Source organism: Balaenoptera acutorostrata, chromosome 10, assembly GCF_949987535.1.
Source record: "Balaenoptera acutorostrata chromosome 10, mBalAcu1.1, whole genome shotgun sequence".
In the NCBI taxonomy this organism is placed as follows: Eukaryota; Metazoa; Chordata; class Mammalia; order Artiodactyla; family Balaenopteridae; genus Balaenoptera; species Balaenoptera acutorostrata.
Genome location: NC_080073.1, coordinates 66,912,086 through 66,928,833, shown reverse-complemented (window position 1 = coordinate 66,928,833; position 16,748 = coordinate 66,912,086). Strand labels below are relative to the sequence as shown.

The 16,748-nt window shown below is 55.1% G+C and overlaps 1 protein-coding gene across 9 annotated transcripts in view; it reads left to right on the top strand.

Annotated features, from left to right (window-relative positions):
• Positions 1 to 16,748, top strand: part of GRM4 (glutamate metabotropic receptor 4) — a 113,235-nt gene that overhangs the window by 67,695 nt on the left and 28,792 nt on the right. For 8 of the 9 annotated variants that reach the window (XR_009009612.1, XR_009009613.1, XM_057555611.1 and 5 more), the window contains exons 4-6: positions 7,871 to 8,006; positions 10,937 to 11,091; positions 13,211 to 13,351. Coding sequence is in view for 7 of the 9 variants with exons in the window: in XM_057555611.1 (XP_057411594.1) it covers positions 7,871 to 8,006; positions 10,937 to 11,091; positions 13,211 to 13,351 (432 nt within the window). In the remaining 2 variants the exon portion in view is untranslated. The remainder of the gene's footprint in view (positions 1 to 7,870; positions 8,007 to 10,936; positions 11,092 to 13,210; positions 13,352 to 16,748) is intronic. The other variant, XM_057555612.1, reaches the window with a different exon arrangement.

The following is a 16,748-nucleotide window of genomic DNA, read 5'->3' as shown; positions in this document are numbered from 1 at the left end:
GAACCACCAAGGGTTGCAGGCAGGTAGCCGTGTGTCAGAGGGATTTGTGCTTTAGAAAGAGGCTGGAGTGGACACCGGAGGGTGGGGAGTCGGGCCAGGAGTGGAGCAGACAGGGGGATGGTGGGCGTGAACCAGGCTTGAGCTGCCTCCTGGAGAGCCCTCAAGCCCTCTGTGGGGCCAGAGCCAGCCAGAGTGCGGGTCCACCCCTCGCTGTGCCCCCCAGCCCCGCTCACCCCGGACAGCCACAGGTTAGGGGGCATTCGCTCAGGGCCTGGGTGCCTTCCTGACCTCAGACGCCCTTTTAGCCACAACTCTGCTGCCTGGAATCTGCCATATGGCTCCATTTACTTAGACAAGGACTTCCTTCCTGGTTGAAAACAAAAGTAACACCATGTTAGTCACTGAGTCCTCTGAGTAACTCCCTTTCCTGACAGCAGGTTTGTGGGGAGGGCCTGGCTTTGGAGTGGGAGGGAAAGAAGGGAGGACCAGGGAGAAAGACCTCTGTGTGTGAGTGTGTGTGTGTGTGTGTGTGTGTGAGTGTGTGTGAGTGAGAGTGTCTGTGTGTGTGTGTGTGTGAGGCCATACAGTCCAGGGTAACTCCCAGCCTCCTTCATGCCTTCCCCCCAACTCCCTCTCTGGCAGGAACCTAGCAGAGCCTGGGGGACCGCCTTGGGTTGTTAACAATCCCCACTTTCTCTCCATGTTGCAATTTGCTGCCTTCACGTTGTTTTGCCATAATGTAGATTTTTTCCACTTGATTTCCTCGGATTTGTCTTTCTATGTTTTTCTCCCTTTTTAAATTTAAAAAGACAAAAAAAAAAAAAAAAAAAAAAAAGAAAGAAAGAAAGAAAAAGAAAAGGGAAAGAGAGAGAGAGGAGAAGAGCCCAGTCTTGCTGGCCTCCTGCACTGTTTGTCTGCAGGGAAATTGCTCGACGCTCTGGAGGAGGATTTTCTCCACCCCCCTGGTCTGGAGCCCAGAGCCCAGGCTGCTGCTTGGGATGAGGGAACAGCCTGGGTTGCAGGATGTGATCCCAGGGTCCTGGGTGTTAGAGCAAGAGGGCTTTGGAGCTGTGGACACAGTGCCCTGTCTGGGTCACCTCGCTGCCCACTGCCTGCGGGCTGGCTGCTTAGCTGCTTCCTGGCGAGGGTGGGTCTCTTGGTGAGTGAGAGGATGAAGGATGGGGGAGCAAGAGGATTCCCAAGCCTGGAGGATGTGGCTGAGGGCTCTGGGAAGGCACAGCGGAGCCCAGGTCCCCGATTGCCCCCTACCTGGGGTGAGCTTGGGCAGAAGCGGGCTGCTCCAGGAGGAGGCTTTTCCTTTTTGCCTGCTCTGGGCCACCGGGCTAGGCTCAGCCCACAGGTTGGCGTGTCGTGAAGGCAGGGGGTCTGGGGGCTGCTTGGAGCGATTGGGGAGGACTTATTTAGATGGGTGGAGTGGAGAGAGCCACTCCGTGGGGGACAGGGAGGTGCCAAGAGAAGAAGAAAGCTGAGCACAGGTGCAGTGATCATACTTGGTGTAACCTGAGTCCACCAGGACATTAGGGAGACACCTCAGGCAGGAAACTAGGCTGATGACCAACCCCCCGCCCCCCCCCCCCCACCGCTGAGTCCTTAGTGCCTGCAGGTCTCTGTGGCCCTGCCCTCAAATAAGCTCCCTGGGTCATCTCTGCTGACGGAGGGAGCCACGTGTGGACAATCCCATGCAGCGAAGGGTAGAAAAATGAGGGCATTTCAGCAGTGATCTCTCACTTATGGGTGGAGTTTACACGTCCAAAGTGTCTTCAATTCCTGGCTCTCAGGCCAGGCAGTAGCTCCTGGAAAAAAGTCTGAGTAGAGTCCACATCTGCTGCTGCCACTGCGTGGCCCGGCCTGAGCCTCCCTGCCCCCTAGGATGCAGCCCCCAGCCTCCCTCCATCACTTCACTCCACCTGTTTCCTCCTCTGCCCTGCAATGAGAGCTGTATGGGAGGAGGGGCTCTGTCCTCCTCACGGCTGCATCACAGCATCTAAACAGTGCTCAGTAAACACTTGACTCAGTGAAGGAAAAGCAGCGGTAGACATGCAGGACAGGGTGCGTTGTTGGATGGCTGGTGTCTGGGGAAGCGTGCGGTGGGCCTGGCACCCAGGGGGCCTTCCCCACCACCAGTGTGGCCAGCAGTGCTGTCTCCTGTGCCCCTCCTAGGGCTGGTCGCTCTCTCTTCCTGTCTTGCTTCCCAACTAGACTGAGCTCCCAAGGAAGGGGTTTTACTTGCTATTGTTTCTTTTTTTAAAAATTTTATTTATTTATCTATTTATTTATTTTTGGCTGAGTTGGGTCTTTTGTTGCTGCGCGCGGGCCTTCTCTAGTTGCGGTGAGCAGGGGCTACTCTTCGTTGCGGTGCGCGGGCTTCTCATTGCGGTGGCTTCTCTTGTTGCAGAGCACGAGCTCTAGGTGCGCGGGCTTCAGTAGCTGTGGCACGCGGCTCAGTAGTTGTAGCTCGTGGGCTCTAGAGCACAGGCTCAGTAGTTCTGGTGCACAGGCTTAGTTGCTCCGCGGCATGTGGGATCTTCCCGGAGCAGGGCTCGAACCCATGTCCCCTGCATTGGCAGGCGGATTCTTAACCACTGCGCCACTAGGGCAGTCCCTACTTGCTATTGTTTCTTAAGGACCAAATGTGCCAGGAACTGAGCAGGACACTTCTTGAATGAATGAGTGAACGAATGAACAAACAAACATGCAGAGCCGGCCCTGCCCTTGGGGAGTGCAGCTGGAGGCAGACACTGACACAGATATATTGGCTGGACCCAGAGAACACCAGGAAAGGTCACCAGACTGCAAATGGAAAGGGCGCAAAGACCACAAAATACAAGAGGAAACCCATATCAAGTTTCACTAGTGGAGTCTCCATGTCACGTTCAAGTCAGGGCAGGTGCCTGGAGCCTGGGGGAGGCGCAGGGTTTCAGCGCCGGGGAGGGCTGGCCAGGAAAGAGCCTGTCCCCAGGGGGAGGTAGGATTTCGGGAGCCAGATGGCTGGCAGGAGGAGGGCAGCCCCAGGTGGGCTCCCCACGTGCTTCCCCTCCAGTGTCCTGTGGATTCCACCGGGCTGGGAGTGGCCGAGTGACCCCGTGTCACGGATGAACAAAGAGGCTCAGGGCAGCGCACAGAGGGACTGAATGCCTTCACTGTCACTCGTGTCTGAAAGTTTGGTCTGGCCTGGGTTCTGGGGTCCACATTTACCAAGCATTTACATCTTTACATCTTGTATTTGCTTCTGATTTTTTTTTTCCAAGAAATAAAATGGGGATTGCCTGGAAGCCCTTTCACGGAGCCCTCAATCTTGTTCCATCCCTGCCTCCCTTGAGGTACCCTCTACCCACGACTCTGAAGGGGATGAGTTCCCTTCTTGTCCCTGTTTAGTCATTCAACAAGCATTTATGGAGCACCTAATGGCACTGGGAGATCGCAGTGCATACAATAGACCAAATCTGCCTTCATGCAGCTTTTGCTCGTATATATGTGTGTGTCCATATAGAATAAATCTTATTATATGTGGCTTTGAATTTCTACATAAATGGGACAGATTGTGCTGCACTTTGCTTTATCAGCCAACTTTATGTTTTCAGAGTTTTGTCGTGCTGATACATGAGAGCTACATAATATTCCATTGTGCAAACACACCACAGATTAGCCATTCTTCTGTTGTAAAATGTTTAAGTGGTTTCCATTTTTTTGCTGTTTCAAACAGCGCCACAGTGACCATCTTTGGGCACGTTCCCTTGCACCCGTGTGTGACTTTCTCTTGGAAGGATGTGGAGGGGGACACGCTGGCTTGTAGGATTCTAGACCTGCTGGTGCGGTCTGCCCTCAGTCTCCTTGTTCCCAGAGCACTTGGGCCAGGAGCTCTCCAAGGTCCCTACTGCCCTCAGGCACTCAGATGCTCCTGGCAAGTGCTTGTGGCTTCCTGCCCCTGGCCCTGCACGGAGGCACTGGCTGGGCGGACGGTGGAGCTTGCAGCTGGCATGTGGCAACTGGTGCTGGACAGGGGGCTGGGGCTGGGGCTGTGTGTGGGGTGAGAGGCTTGCCAAGGGCAACCCAGGAAGGCCTAGGGGAGCCACGGGGAACCCCAGACTCCTTCATGCCCCCCTTCTTATAATCCTGTTCCTGGAGCCTGGGACAGGTGGAGGGTTCCAGCTTCTGTGCAGAGATAGTGCATGGGCTCGTTCCTTGCTGCTTGGGTTTAATTTGATTATATTTGCTCTCAGTATGGACTCATGGATTTTTTTTTTTAATCCAAAGAGAAGGTCCTTGTGGTAAAGGAGGAGGGGTGCAGAGAAGTGCCCCCGCCCTGGTGGAGAGGTTTGAAGAGGGCGTCCCAGGGGAGTGCTAGTCATGGTCCCCACAGTGATGGGGCTGCAGAGGCAGGGGCTGGACATGAGAGGGCTGGCGGGCTTGGCATGAGACTTGGGATCTTCCCAGGGGTGGGGAGAGGCTGCAGGAGATGGGGGTTAACAGAGACCCAGCGACTGGGGCCTTCCCTTTCTCTGCCGGAGGGAGGCTCTGGACACAGACCTGGATTACAGGCCCACTGACCGGCCATATGACCTCTGTCAGGCTACTTAGCACCTCCAAGCCTCAGTTTCCACATCTGTAAGATGGGGCCATTAGCCCCTGCCCCAGGTTGTGTGAGGATTCACTGAGTGCCAGACATGCCATGGGTGCTTAGTAAATGCGGTCCCTCTTGGGCCACTCCAGTCCTCTCTGGCTGTGGCATGGGGTCAGGAGGGCTGTGGAGACACTTGGTTTCTCACTGTGGGGCCAGTGACACCAGTGGTACTTAGCCCAGGGTAAGCCTTGTGCCCAGCCATATTTATGGGTCCCAGGTGGTCCCTGACTCCACGTGACTGGTCGTGACACATTGGACTGGGCGAAGGGGTGGTCTCGGGAGCCAGACAGCCTGCATTCAAACCCCACTCTGTGCCTGACTGTGTGACCTTGGGGAAGCCACTTAACCTCTCTGCATTTCTGCGTCCTCATCTCTAAATTGGAGCTGTGCTGATGATACTGACCTCAGATGAGTGAATCCATGCAAAATATGCAGAATAATATTCAAAGGCATTAGGCACTTTATAAACGTTCACTGGTATTGAGCTCTGCATAAACCCCCAAACTCCCCTCCAGTCCCCCCACCCTTGTGGTTGTAAGAATATCTCATCCCGCTAAGATCAGCTCTCATCTCGAGTACCTTGTGACTCGCTCACATTTGAGCTGACGGAGCTGTGGTCACCTAATTCTTCTTTCACCAGCAAAACGAAGCCTGCAAGATATACCCTGGCGTGTCAGGTGGGGCCATCCTATGGAACTTCTTAGGGGAGCATTGCCCAGAAATATGACTTAATCTAAAAGTTTCTCCCTCCTTGAGAACAATTAACTCCTACTCTATGCCTGCGTCCCCTCTGCCCCTTGGCCCCTTCCTCCCTCCTGGAGCCAGGTGGCACGTCCTAACCCCTCAGCCAGCCTCCTCCTCTTGTCCATCTGTCTCCCCAGATAGGGGGAGAAATGTAGCAATTGGCCCAATTTCTAACTGGAAAGGAACCATATGGAGGGTTTAGCTGGGAGCCGAGTGTCTGCCCGGCCTCTGTTAGGGCAGAGCCAGCGCTGTGGGCAGCTCCCTGGGCTCTCTCTGTGAGCCGGGACCGGAGGGGCCCCGTCCTGCCCCCAGACCCTCCCTCTTTCTCTCCTCCTCTCCCTCCCCCATGAGCCCCTGGTCGACCTGCTTTTCTCCTGTGCTTGGGGCTTCTTTGGGTGTCTTAGGAGGTCTTGAGGAGCTTGGTCTGCCCGGAAGTGGCAGAAAGTAAGGGAGGTGGGTGCTGGTCAGGGCAGGGGGCAGAGGGCCGTGGCTGCCTTGCCGGGTGCGGAGAACCAGGGGGACTGCTTCCCGGCGATGTGAGAATGTGTCTGTGTCGTGTGGCTCTAGGCCTTGCAGGTGCCTGGCACAGAGCAGCCCCCATTCTAGTGAGTACCTGTTCTCCCAGAATGCCCCACCCCCCGGCTGCTTGCGCCTCCTCCTGCTAAGACTCGGCTCAGGGTCACCGCCCTTGGGCAGCCTTCCCTGGTTGCCACCTACACCCAGGAGTAGAGGGCCCTCCTTGGGTGGAGCTGGGGGCTGGCACCTTTCCCCGGGGGGCAGGTGGGTGTGTTACATCTCGCTGCGCTGGGAGCCCCTTGCAGCCAGTCCTCCATGCAGAGGTGCGTGGAGTCTGTGCGGAAGGCTCGGGGGTGCCCAGGGGTGACAGCCAGGTGCGCAGCCAAGGTGGATAGTTTGGCTGGGCCCTAAAGGGCTCCTGTGGGAGGTGGAGTTGGGCTGAGACCCTTGAGTGGGACCCAGAGGAAGGTAGTGGTCTCAGATAAAGGATCTGCTTTCATCAAGAGTAATCCCTCATGTTTTTCCATCAGCTGAGCCCTGACTCTGCCACCTGGGGTCCTGGGGGGGTCTTACTCCCTGGAGGCCCCCCATTCTGTACCTCAGTAGGGCAGGGAATTGTGTGGCTTTGGGTAAACCACTTCTCTTTTCTGAGCCTCGGTTTCCTCATCTGTCAAATGCAGTTGATAGAAACAGTGGTCCACAGTGCTTTTGTAGCAGGAGATGAGGGGAGATTGAAATACACGCATGATACCTGTCCCCCGCCAGCACTGGAGAGACACGTCTGAGGCTGGGGACTGGCTGGGTGAAGTGGAAAGTGCTCCCAGGGTTTCTGTAAGCCACATGGCCTGGCTGTGAATTCCGGGGTGTGTTGACTGCATCCTGGCTCCTGCAGACTTGGTGGCTGGGCTTCTTGCAGAGGCATGAGCTTGAGAGGCAGGTAGGCCCTGGGTCCCCTCCCCCAGGACCCAGCCATGTAGGTGGTGGCCCAGAGAAGAAGGAGTGACAGGAGGGCCCCTAAAGACCTTCTGACCCCAATCAGAGCTCTTCCAGTCCCTCCACCCAAAGCACTCCGGTTAGAATGACCTTCCGGGGCTCTCCTGAGCTCCCTGCTAGGAATCTGATCACAAATAAGATGGGTGGGGCCTCGAGTATCAAGGCACCCTGCCAGGCTAGGGTGGGAGCTGGAGAGACTTACACACTGAGTGGCCTGTGGGTTCCTGGAAGGGGACCTGGGAAGACCTGGATGAGGACTGTAGCTGGGCTTGCAGCATCGCTGCCCAGGATGTGTGGGCATGAGTCAGCAGCCATGCGTGCACTGCTCTTACCAAGGGGCCTGTTGATGAGCATGGGGCCCGGGGACAAGAGCCCTGGTAGGTGTGTGTGGATGTGGGTGCCAGAGGCACTAATGGCCCAGGGTGGGCAATTTGCTCTCGTTCTCAGATTTACTCCTCCAAAAAGCCTTATGAGGTGGTTACATTGAAAAGAACCAATGTTTACTGAGCACTTACTATGTGCCAGATATTATTGTATTTATATGCATGAACTCACGTAGCTTTATAACAACGCTATGAAATAGGTAGTATCATTATCTTCACTTTATAGATGATGTATTTGAGGCACAGAGAGGTTCAGTAACCAGCCTGAGATCACACAGCGGTAAATAGCAGAGCTGAGATTTGAACCCAGGCAGTCTAGCTTTAAGCACAATGCTGCATTGCCTCTTGCTAACAACCTATTTTATTTATGAAAACTGAGGCACAGAGAACCTAAGTGACATGTCCAGGGTCACCAACCTTGTGAGTTGTGGAGCCGAAATTCCCACTGTGGCTATGCTGACTGCACAGCCCGTGCCCAGAGATGGGGACCTAGGAGCTAAGAGTCAGGCTACAGGGCCGTGAGCAGCCCCCAGGAGTGTGGGTTGGGGGAGAGACTCTGTCCGCCCCAGGCTGACTGGTACCCTTCTTGCAGGGGGTGTGTGCATTGCCCAGTCGGTCAAGATACCACGGGAACCCAAGCCTGGGGAGTTCGACAAGATCATCCGGCGCCTCCTGGAGACCTCGAACGCCAGGGCGGTCATCATCTTTGCCAATGAGGATGATATCAGGTGAGGGCAGGTGGGGCTTGGGGTGGGGCTTGGGATGGGGCTTGGGAGCTGGGGATCCCTGCTGGAGACCTTCCTAGGCAAGCCTGACCCAGCCTGGGGTCCAGAGAGATGGGGTGGGCCAGTGAGTGGGTGGTGGGGAGACCCTTCTTGCTGGGGCACAGCCTACTGCTAATGGGCTCCCCTTCCCCTTGCTGTTTCCTGCATCCATTCTACCAACTGGGGATGGTAAGCAGGTACTTTTACAGAGGGGCTAAGGCCATGGGCTTGGGGTCAGAGCACCTAGGTTCCTCGCCTGCTCTCCCTCCTACTAGCTGTGTGACCTCAGGCAAGTTTCTCAACCTCTCAGGGCTTCTATTCTGCTTTTAAAAAAAAGAGAAGCTAATTATGCTTGCTTGATGGTGTTGCTTGAGTATTGAATGCAGGAATGTTCATAAGGGGCTTCGAGCAGAGGCTGGCAAGGTTGGCCACCTCTCAGCCCCTCCCTCCTTTCTTCGGTGAGCTCAGAGTAGTGGGAGGAGGCCTGGGCTGAGGTTTTAGTCCTGATTTGGGCACACAGTCACTGTGGGCAGTATTGTCCCCTCCCTGGTCCTCAGTCTCCACATCTGCAGATTGGGGGCAGGTGGGCTCCGGGTGCCAGAACCATGCAGCGTAGAAACCCTGGACCACCCCACCTCTCTGCACATCTGCCCCTGGGTCCTGAGTCTCAGGTCAGAAACTCAGGTGCCCTTAAAAGATGACCCCTGAGCACCCCTCCTAACCCACTTCCCTTCTTCCTGCCTTTTCTCTCACTACTACCTCTCTGAGACTGTATGTTAGGGCCAAGAGGGGCCGGCCTCCTTGATTCCCTAGTCTGAGTGGGAGACACAGCCCCTGCTCAGAGTCTGATTGGCAGAGGAGATGTGGTTCTCCCCAGGCCTCCTCCCTCAGAGAGTTGGCCTGAGCTGTCAGAGCCCGCTGTGTCCTCTGGTTGACTTGCCCACCTGCCTAGCCCAGCCTGCCTGGTCCACCCCCCCGTGCACCCGCCTCCCCATTGCTAACCAGCATCTTCTCTGGGTTGCATTCTTTCCAGCACTTCTTTCCCCATCCTGGACTCCTGAGTTTCAGCAAAACAGATATCCCCCCAGGAGACATTGTCGGGTCCCTGGAGGCGTGGAGGGGGAAGTTCGGGAAGGTCATTAAGGCCTCAAAAGCCGCAAAGACCAACTCTAATAGGTGTTTCTCAGGCCTCGAAGGACCAGGGCATGGGAGTCCTCAGGATCCATCTGGCACCTCCAAGCTGAAAACAGAGGCTGCTCCTGACCCCCTCCAAAGCTTTCAGGTCCCCTAAATTCCTATTGCCACAGGTCTGCTGGCAACTGGGGCAGGAGGGGCTCCTTCTGAGCTCTTTCCCTCCCTGCAGTCACCAGTCGCTGCCCCCCTGCCCCTACTCCCACCCCAAAGCCCAGCACTACTTGGGTCCCACTGCACCCTGGGACGCACCCCACTCCAGGCCTCCTGTGCGGCTCTGACGGACCCACACACGGGGAGGGGAGGAGGAAGGTGCCACGTGTCGCAGAGAAGAGGCCCCTGGGGGAGAGGGGGAAGGGCCTGAGACTGACTCCCTGAGCAGCTGTGGGGGGTGGGGGTGTGTGAGGGAGGGGGGCACATTTCTGGAAATCCACAGGCGGTTCAGAAGCAAACAGAAGTAAAAATAAACCCAGGTGACTTTACAGAGATGGAGCCTTGGGGGCCCTGGTCATCTCTGGCTGGCCGGATGCAGGCGGGTATCAATAGGCTGTGGTGTGGGTTCTGAGAGCAGCCTCACCTACAATTACTGGGCCCTGCCTGGGCTGCGGCAGCTTTGGGGGTCTGGGAACGTCCATCAGGAGACGATGGAGGAGGGCAGGTGTGGGCCCCGGGGCTGGGAAACATGTTTCTCCCTGGCAGCCCCAGGCGGTCCTGCCCCAGCTGGCCACCTCCTGCTCAGGCCCGGCAGCCACCCCAAGCCCTGGAGTCTGTCCTGGCCTTGTCCATGGGAAGGGCCTGGACAGTTTCCAGTATCCTGGCTTCTCGCTGTGTGATCTTGAGCAAGTTGCTTGCTCCGTTCTTCCCCCATGGAAGGAGGTGCGTTGGGAGAATTCTGCCCAGTCCTTCCTATTTTTCTCCTCCTAGATGTCTCTGAGGGGCCACTTAGTTCAAGCATCCGTTAAGCACTGAAAGCCTCCTGTGGGCTGGGCCCTGTGCTGGGCTCCAGGGCCCCTGACTTGACTAGGACCACTGTCACTGGGGGCCTGGGGAGGGGTGAGGCCCTGGCTGCCCGCACCCTTTCATCCATCCAGGAGGGTGTGGGGAGCAGCTCTTTGAAGCACCTGGACTTTTGGCACAGAAGGAGGTGGCATGCAGAGGGGGAAGGGTGTAGTGGGGTGTGTGTGTGTATGTGTGTGTGAGAGAGAGAGACAGTGGATATAAATGTGAGAAAGGGCCAAGGGATGTGGGTCTGGGCTTAGGACCAGGGTGGCATGTACCTGAGAGGACAGAGCCTGGGCAGATGTGGTTCTGGGGACCTGAGTCAGACGTGGAGCAGGTCCAAACTGAGGGAAACAGCTGTGGTCTTTGCAGGGACTGAGGTAGCCCTAGGGTACAGGAGTGGGTCTGGGAGACAGAGAGGGGCTAGGGGTGCCGTATGGGTGAGAGGGGAAGCCGTTGGCCTAAGGGCAGATGTGGGCCAGGGCAGCAGGGAACTGTGGGCCTGGGGGTACGACATGGGTGCTGGGGCGGCTATGGGCCCTGGGCTCATGTGGGTCAGGATGGGGGATCCAGGCACAGGCTGGGAGGGGGACAGGTGTGGGCCTCGGGGAAGGGGGTCAGCCAAGGGCAGGCGTGGCCAGGGTGGCGGCAGCCGCGTGGGCAGACACGGCTGGGTTGGGCTGGGCTGGTGCGTGTTCCCACAGGCGTGTGCTGGAGGCGGCCCGGAAGGCCAACCAGACCGGCCACTTCTTCTGGATGGGCTCAGACAGCTGGGGCTCCAAGATCGCCCCTGTGCTGCACCTGGAGGAGGTGGCCGAGGGCGCCGTCACTATCCTCCCCAAGAGGATGTCCGTGCGAGGTAGGCCCGGCAGCCCGTACGGCACGCCCGCTGCCCTCACCCGGCACCACCCACCACCGCTGTCAGCGTCACCCCGGTGGTTCCTTCTTATCATCGCCCCGTGCCCTTCCTCTCCCGCTCCTCGTCTCCCTGCATCCTGTCTTTCCTCTTCCTTGGCTCACAGCTTCTTTGTGCTCGGGTTCTGGGATAGGAAGCCTTTCTGGCCACACTTAATCCAGTGGGATTCAAATCCAGATTCAGGACCTTTCTTCCTTCCGTCTCAGATATTTGTGGGTGTGGGAGATGGTGGCAAGTATAGGAGGCTCATTTATCAAGGACTCTCCTTCATCCCTGTATACTCTCATCCCTTCTCCCATCTGGGATAGAAGAGGTGAGATCCCTGCCCTGCCTGGAGCACATCCTCTGACAGAACGGGGCTGGGCACTGCCAGCAAGCTACAAGAAGAGGGTGCCATGCCAGGGGGCAGGGGCCTCCCTGCAGAGCCCCCCTGGGTCTGGCGGGCCCTGGGTGTGGGGGCAGGGGTTGCGCCTGCCCTGCCCAGCATCCCTTCCTCTTGGGGCAGAACCCAGTCACCCTGGGAAGGAACAGATTGCTGTGGCCAGAACCTTGCTGTGCGTGAGGCTTGAAGTTCCTATTAATGGCTCAGTTTGGCAGGGACCTCACTGTCCTCCCCATGGGGGAGGCAGGCTCCCAGGGCCTTCTCCCCTGCTCTTGCTCCGGTCAATAGAATACAGCATTGATGGAGGGGGAAAGGCCTGCAGACATCTGCTTCCACCAAACTTTCCAAGAGACCTGAGCAGGGGAGGGATGTGGGTCACACCGCCGTGTCCTCTACTCACCCTGAGGCAGAGGGAGCATAGGCCGCAGAAGTTTCCACACCTCCCCTCTCAGCCTCAAGCCATAATAAACACAAAATAACAATAACTATGGCTCTTGGTACCCGCAAACGCCAGGCTCCTTACAGACATCTCATTCAATCTTCTCTGCAACCCCAAAAGAAACTTTTATCCACATTTAGTGGGTGAATATGTTTAAGGATCAGAGAGATTTAGTGACATGTAGTGGCAGTAAGTGACACATACTTGCTATTAAGTGGCAGAACTGGGATCTGAACCCTGGACTTGCCAGACAAATCCCTTCATTCTCTGGGACATTAGAGGAGCCTTTAGAGCAGTGGTTCTCACCTGGGGGTGATTTTGATCCCTAAGGGACGTTTGGCAATGTTTGGAGACATTTTCGGTTGTCACGATTAGGGAGTGATGCTTCTGGCATCTAGTGGGTAGAGGCCGGGGATGTTGCTCAATATCCTGAAATGTACAGGACAGCCCCCTGCCACTCCCGCCCCCCACTCCAGCAAAGAATGATCGAGCCTAGTGTCAATGGGTCAAGGTTGAGAAACTCTGCTCTAAGGCCAGTCCCCTACCAGTGCCAGCACCTCCCTGACAGCTCCGACAGTCAGACAACTGTGCCCATGACACAGAATGATCATGATATATATAGAAGGGGCACTGGTAGGAGAGAGAAGGCGATATTCACTCACCAGCTTGCCTACCCTGGGATGGGGTTTTCTAGGCTTAGAGCAGAGTGGGTAAGCCCTTAGGAGCATTTGGAGAAGGAGGCTGCCTCTGTCAGTGATGGGGAAGTTCTGGACTTGAAGGAGGAAGATCCAGCTCCCCATCTTATCTGTGTGACCTGGGTCATTCCCTACACTCTCTGGTCCGGTCTCCTCTTCAGAACTAGAATGCTCAGGTGCTCCCAGGATTGGGTGCCTGCCCCCCACCAGCCTCTCTGCTCAGGTGACTCCTTCTCAAAGAGGCCCCATATTACCATTTTGGTGGTTAAGAAGCAGCGGAAGCACCCTCATCCTGTACTTCTTCCATAAAGGAAGCAGTTGTAAGATTACACAGGCTCTCCCTGGAATTTAATACAGCTCTTTTCATTGTGCAGAAAATGAAATGGTCCACATTTTGTTTTTTCCGGCTGGGCCCTGGATCAGAGGATGTGCTCTTCCCTTCCGCCTCCCTCTGCCTGGGCCACATGAAAGCTGCGGGAAGCGGGAAGGGGAGGGGGCGGGTGGGGAAGGGAGGCGCGAGGTCCTGACGTCCTGGTTCCCTGCCAGGCTTCGACCGCTACTTCTCCAGCCGCACGCTGGACAACAACCGGCGCAACATCTGGTTTGCTGAGTTCTGGGAGGACAACTTCCATTGCAAGTTGAGCCGCCACGCGCTCAAGAAAGGCAGCCACGTCAAGAAGTGCACCAGTGAGCACGCGCGTGGGGCGGGGCGTGGGACTGAGCCTCAGGGGGCGGGGCCAGGGTGGGCCCTGAGTGGGTGGGGCTATGGGGGAGAAGGCTGAGAGTGTCAAGTGGGGTGGGCTACGGGACACTACCGCAGGGCTAGCAGTGTCAAGGGGCCCAGGCGGTGCTGCCTCGGGGCAGAGTTGGGGGCCAGAAGGGGCGGAGCCCTCAGGTGGTGGGGCCAGAAGGGGCGGGGCCAGGACTGACTCAAGGTCTGACACCAGGGCCTTGCCGGTGGGTGGGCTTAGGGTAGCTGAAACCTCGGTGATCTCTCAGACCATCAGCCGTAGGACGCTGCTGAGTAGGGGAAGGGGCTCCTGGGTCTGGGCAGAGGTGCCGTCTGGCTGCTCACCTTGGGCTTCATCTGGACGCCCCTCTGGCAAGCCCACAGAACTGACTGACCCCAGCTGCCCTGTGAATCCTAACGCTCACCGGTCTGAGCACTTTACAGAAACCATCTCTAACCCCTCCAGGTTCCCACAGTCACTCAACAGACACCAGTTTGACTCCCACTCCCTGGCCCTTTTCTTTTTTTTTTTTTTTTTGGTTTTGTTTTTATTGTTCAGTATTATTTTTAGATGAATTCATGTTAATATGTGTATTATAATACATAATATGTATATTACATACATACAAATATATATAACAATATAAAACTTGTTCACTGATTTTCAGTGCTGTGTGGTATTCTAGTACGTGAATATACCATAACTTATTTATCACATCAGTTTTTTTTTTAATTAATTAATTTTTATGGCTGTGTTGGGTCTTTGTTTCTGTGCGAGGGCTTTCTCCAGTTGCGGCAAGTGGGGGCCACTCTTCATCGCGGTGCGCGGGCCTCTCACTATCGCAGCCTCTCTTGTTGCGGAGCACAGGCTCCAGACGCACAGGCTCAGTAGTTGTGGCTCATGGGCCTAGTTGCTGTGCAGCATGTGGGATCTTCCCAGACCAGGGCTCAAACCCGTGTCCCCTGCATTGGCAGGCAGATTCTCAACCACTGCGCCACCAGGGAAGCCCTATCACATCAGTTTTAACAGACGTTTGCTTGTTACCTATACTAACCCATGTATGCACACAAATCTATACATTTCTTTTTTTTTTTTTTTTAAACACAGTCCCTACCATTTATTTATTTATTTATTTTTATAAATTTACTTATTTTATTTTATTTATTTTTGGCTGCTTTGCATCTTTGTTGCTGCGTGCGGGCTTTCTCTAGTTGCAGTGAGCAGGGGCTACTCTTCGTTGTGGTCCACGAGCTTCTTATTGCAGTGGCTTCCCTTGTTGTGCAGCACAGGCTCTAGGCACACGGGCCTCAGTAGTTGCGGCATGTGGGCTCAGTAGTTGTGGCTCGCAGGCTCTAGAGCACAGGCTCAGTAGTTGTGGTGCACAGGCTTAGTTGCTCCATGGCATGTGGGATCCTCCCAGACCAGGGCTCGAACCCGTGTCCCCTGCATTGACAGGCGGATTCTTTTTTTTTTTTTTTTTTTTTTTTTTTTTTTAAATTTAATCATTTTTAATGTTAATAAGCATGTTCCCCAATACACACCAGTTCCCAAATATTAACCTATTTGAATAATATAAATGCACTAATTGTATTAGAAGGTTTACTCATGTTAATATAATCCTTGAAATAAACATGTTTTGCCATCTCTGCTCACACTTTTTTTTTTTTTTTTAATTTTTTTATAGCTACTTTATTTATTTATTTATTTATTTTTGGCTGTGTTGGGTCTTCAGTTCGTGCGAGGGCTTTCTCTGGTTACGGCAAGTGGGGGCCACTCTTCATCGCGGTGCGCGGGCCTTTCACTATCGCGGCCCCTCCCGTTGCGGGGCACAGGCTCCAGACGCGCAGGCTCAGTAGCTGTGGCTCACGGGCCCAGCTGCTCCGTGGCATGTGGGATCTTCCCAGACCAGGGCTCGAACCCGTGTCCCCTGCATTAGCAGGCAGATTCTCAACCACTGCGCCACCAGGGAAGCCCGACAGGCGGATTCTTAACCACTGTGCCACCAGGGAAGCCCTCCCTGGCCCTTTTCTAAGCACCATGGATATAGCAGTGAATGAAAGAGCCAAAAAGCTCTTGGAGTTTTTATTTTAACAGGGAGACAGACAATAAACAAGATAAGTAAGTAAAGTATAGACTATGTCAGAAGGAAAAAGTGCAGTAGAAACAAAATAGATAAGAAAGAGGATGGCCTCCCTGCAAGGTAACGTTTCAGCAGAGTCCTGAAAAGGACAGGGAATGAGCCACGGGAGGCTGGGACGATGGGTCTATTTTACAGATTGGAAAACAGAGTCTCAGAGAAGGTAAGTAAAGGGACCTGAGTTCCCGCAGATGAAAGGTGGTGGAGCAGGATGTGGACCCAGGTCTGAGCTCTAGGCTCTCAGACCCCTACGGTAGCCATCTTGGCGCGTTCACCTTTGATACAGTTGGATGTGGGTCCTTGTGCACTCTTTGTCTGGGTAGCTCTGCAGCAGGACCTGGTGTCAGGGACATTGGGAGGGCTCTGTGTACCCCTCAACCATGAGTGGTGCCCGTGCAAGGATGATGAACTCCCTCTTATAGTCTCCTGGACTGATGGGTGCAGCTTGGGCAGAGGGCCAGATGAGCAAGGGCCACTGGATCAGCCGCAGGGACATGCTGCATGCAATCACTGGCAGTTGGGGGCAGGGGGGTTGGTCCACTAGGGCCAGGGGAGGAGGGAGCATGGTGAGGTGGGTGGGCCGGTGGGGAGCATGCTGACTTCTGGTGGCCAGGACAATCGTGGCTACTTAGGACTGTGGGTATCCCCTGGGGACGTAGGCAAACTCCTATGGGTGTAGGCAGCAGTGTGTGTACACCCTTGTGTATGTGACTGTATGTGACTGTGTATGTACATGAGTGTCTAAAAGAGAAGGTATATATGTGCATGTCTGTCTTATGTAGGGGCGACGTTCTTGGGTGAGCTAATAACCATAAACACCTCTCTTTACTATGCATTTACTATGTTCCAGACATTTTAACATCATCTCATTTCACCCTCACAACAACTCTAGGGGCTCTTATGACCCCCATATTATGGAGGCTATGGAGAGTCAGAGAGGTCAAGCAACCTGCCCAAGTCTGCACAGCAAAGGTCTTTATGAGGCAATAATCACAACAAAGGTGTAAGAAGTACAAACATGCCTGGGCGTGGGAGGCTGGGCCCTCATGGGTAGGAGCATCCTGTGTACTTCTCTTTTCCTGGCATAATTATTGAGAGCATCCCCTTTTATTCTCGAAAGTGCCCAAATGGGGATGGAAGATTGTATGTTCACCCTGATTATAGGTCACGAGACCTGGCTTGGAGATGGGGATGGGTGAGACTGAAAGTGGGGGCA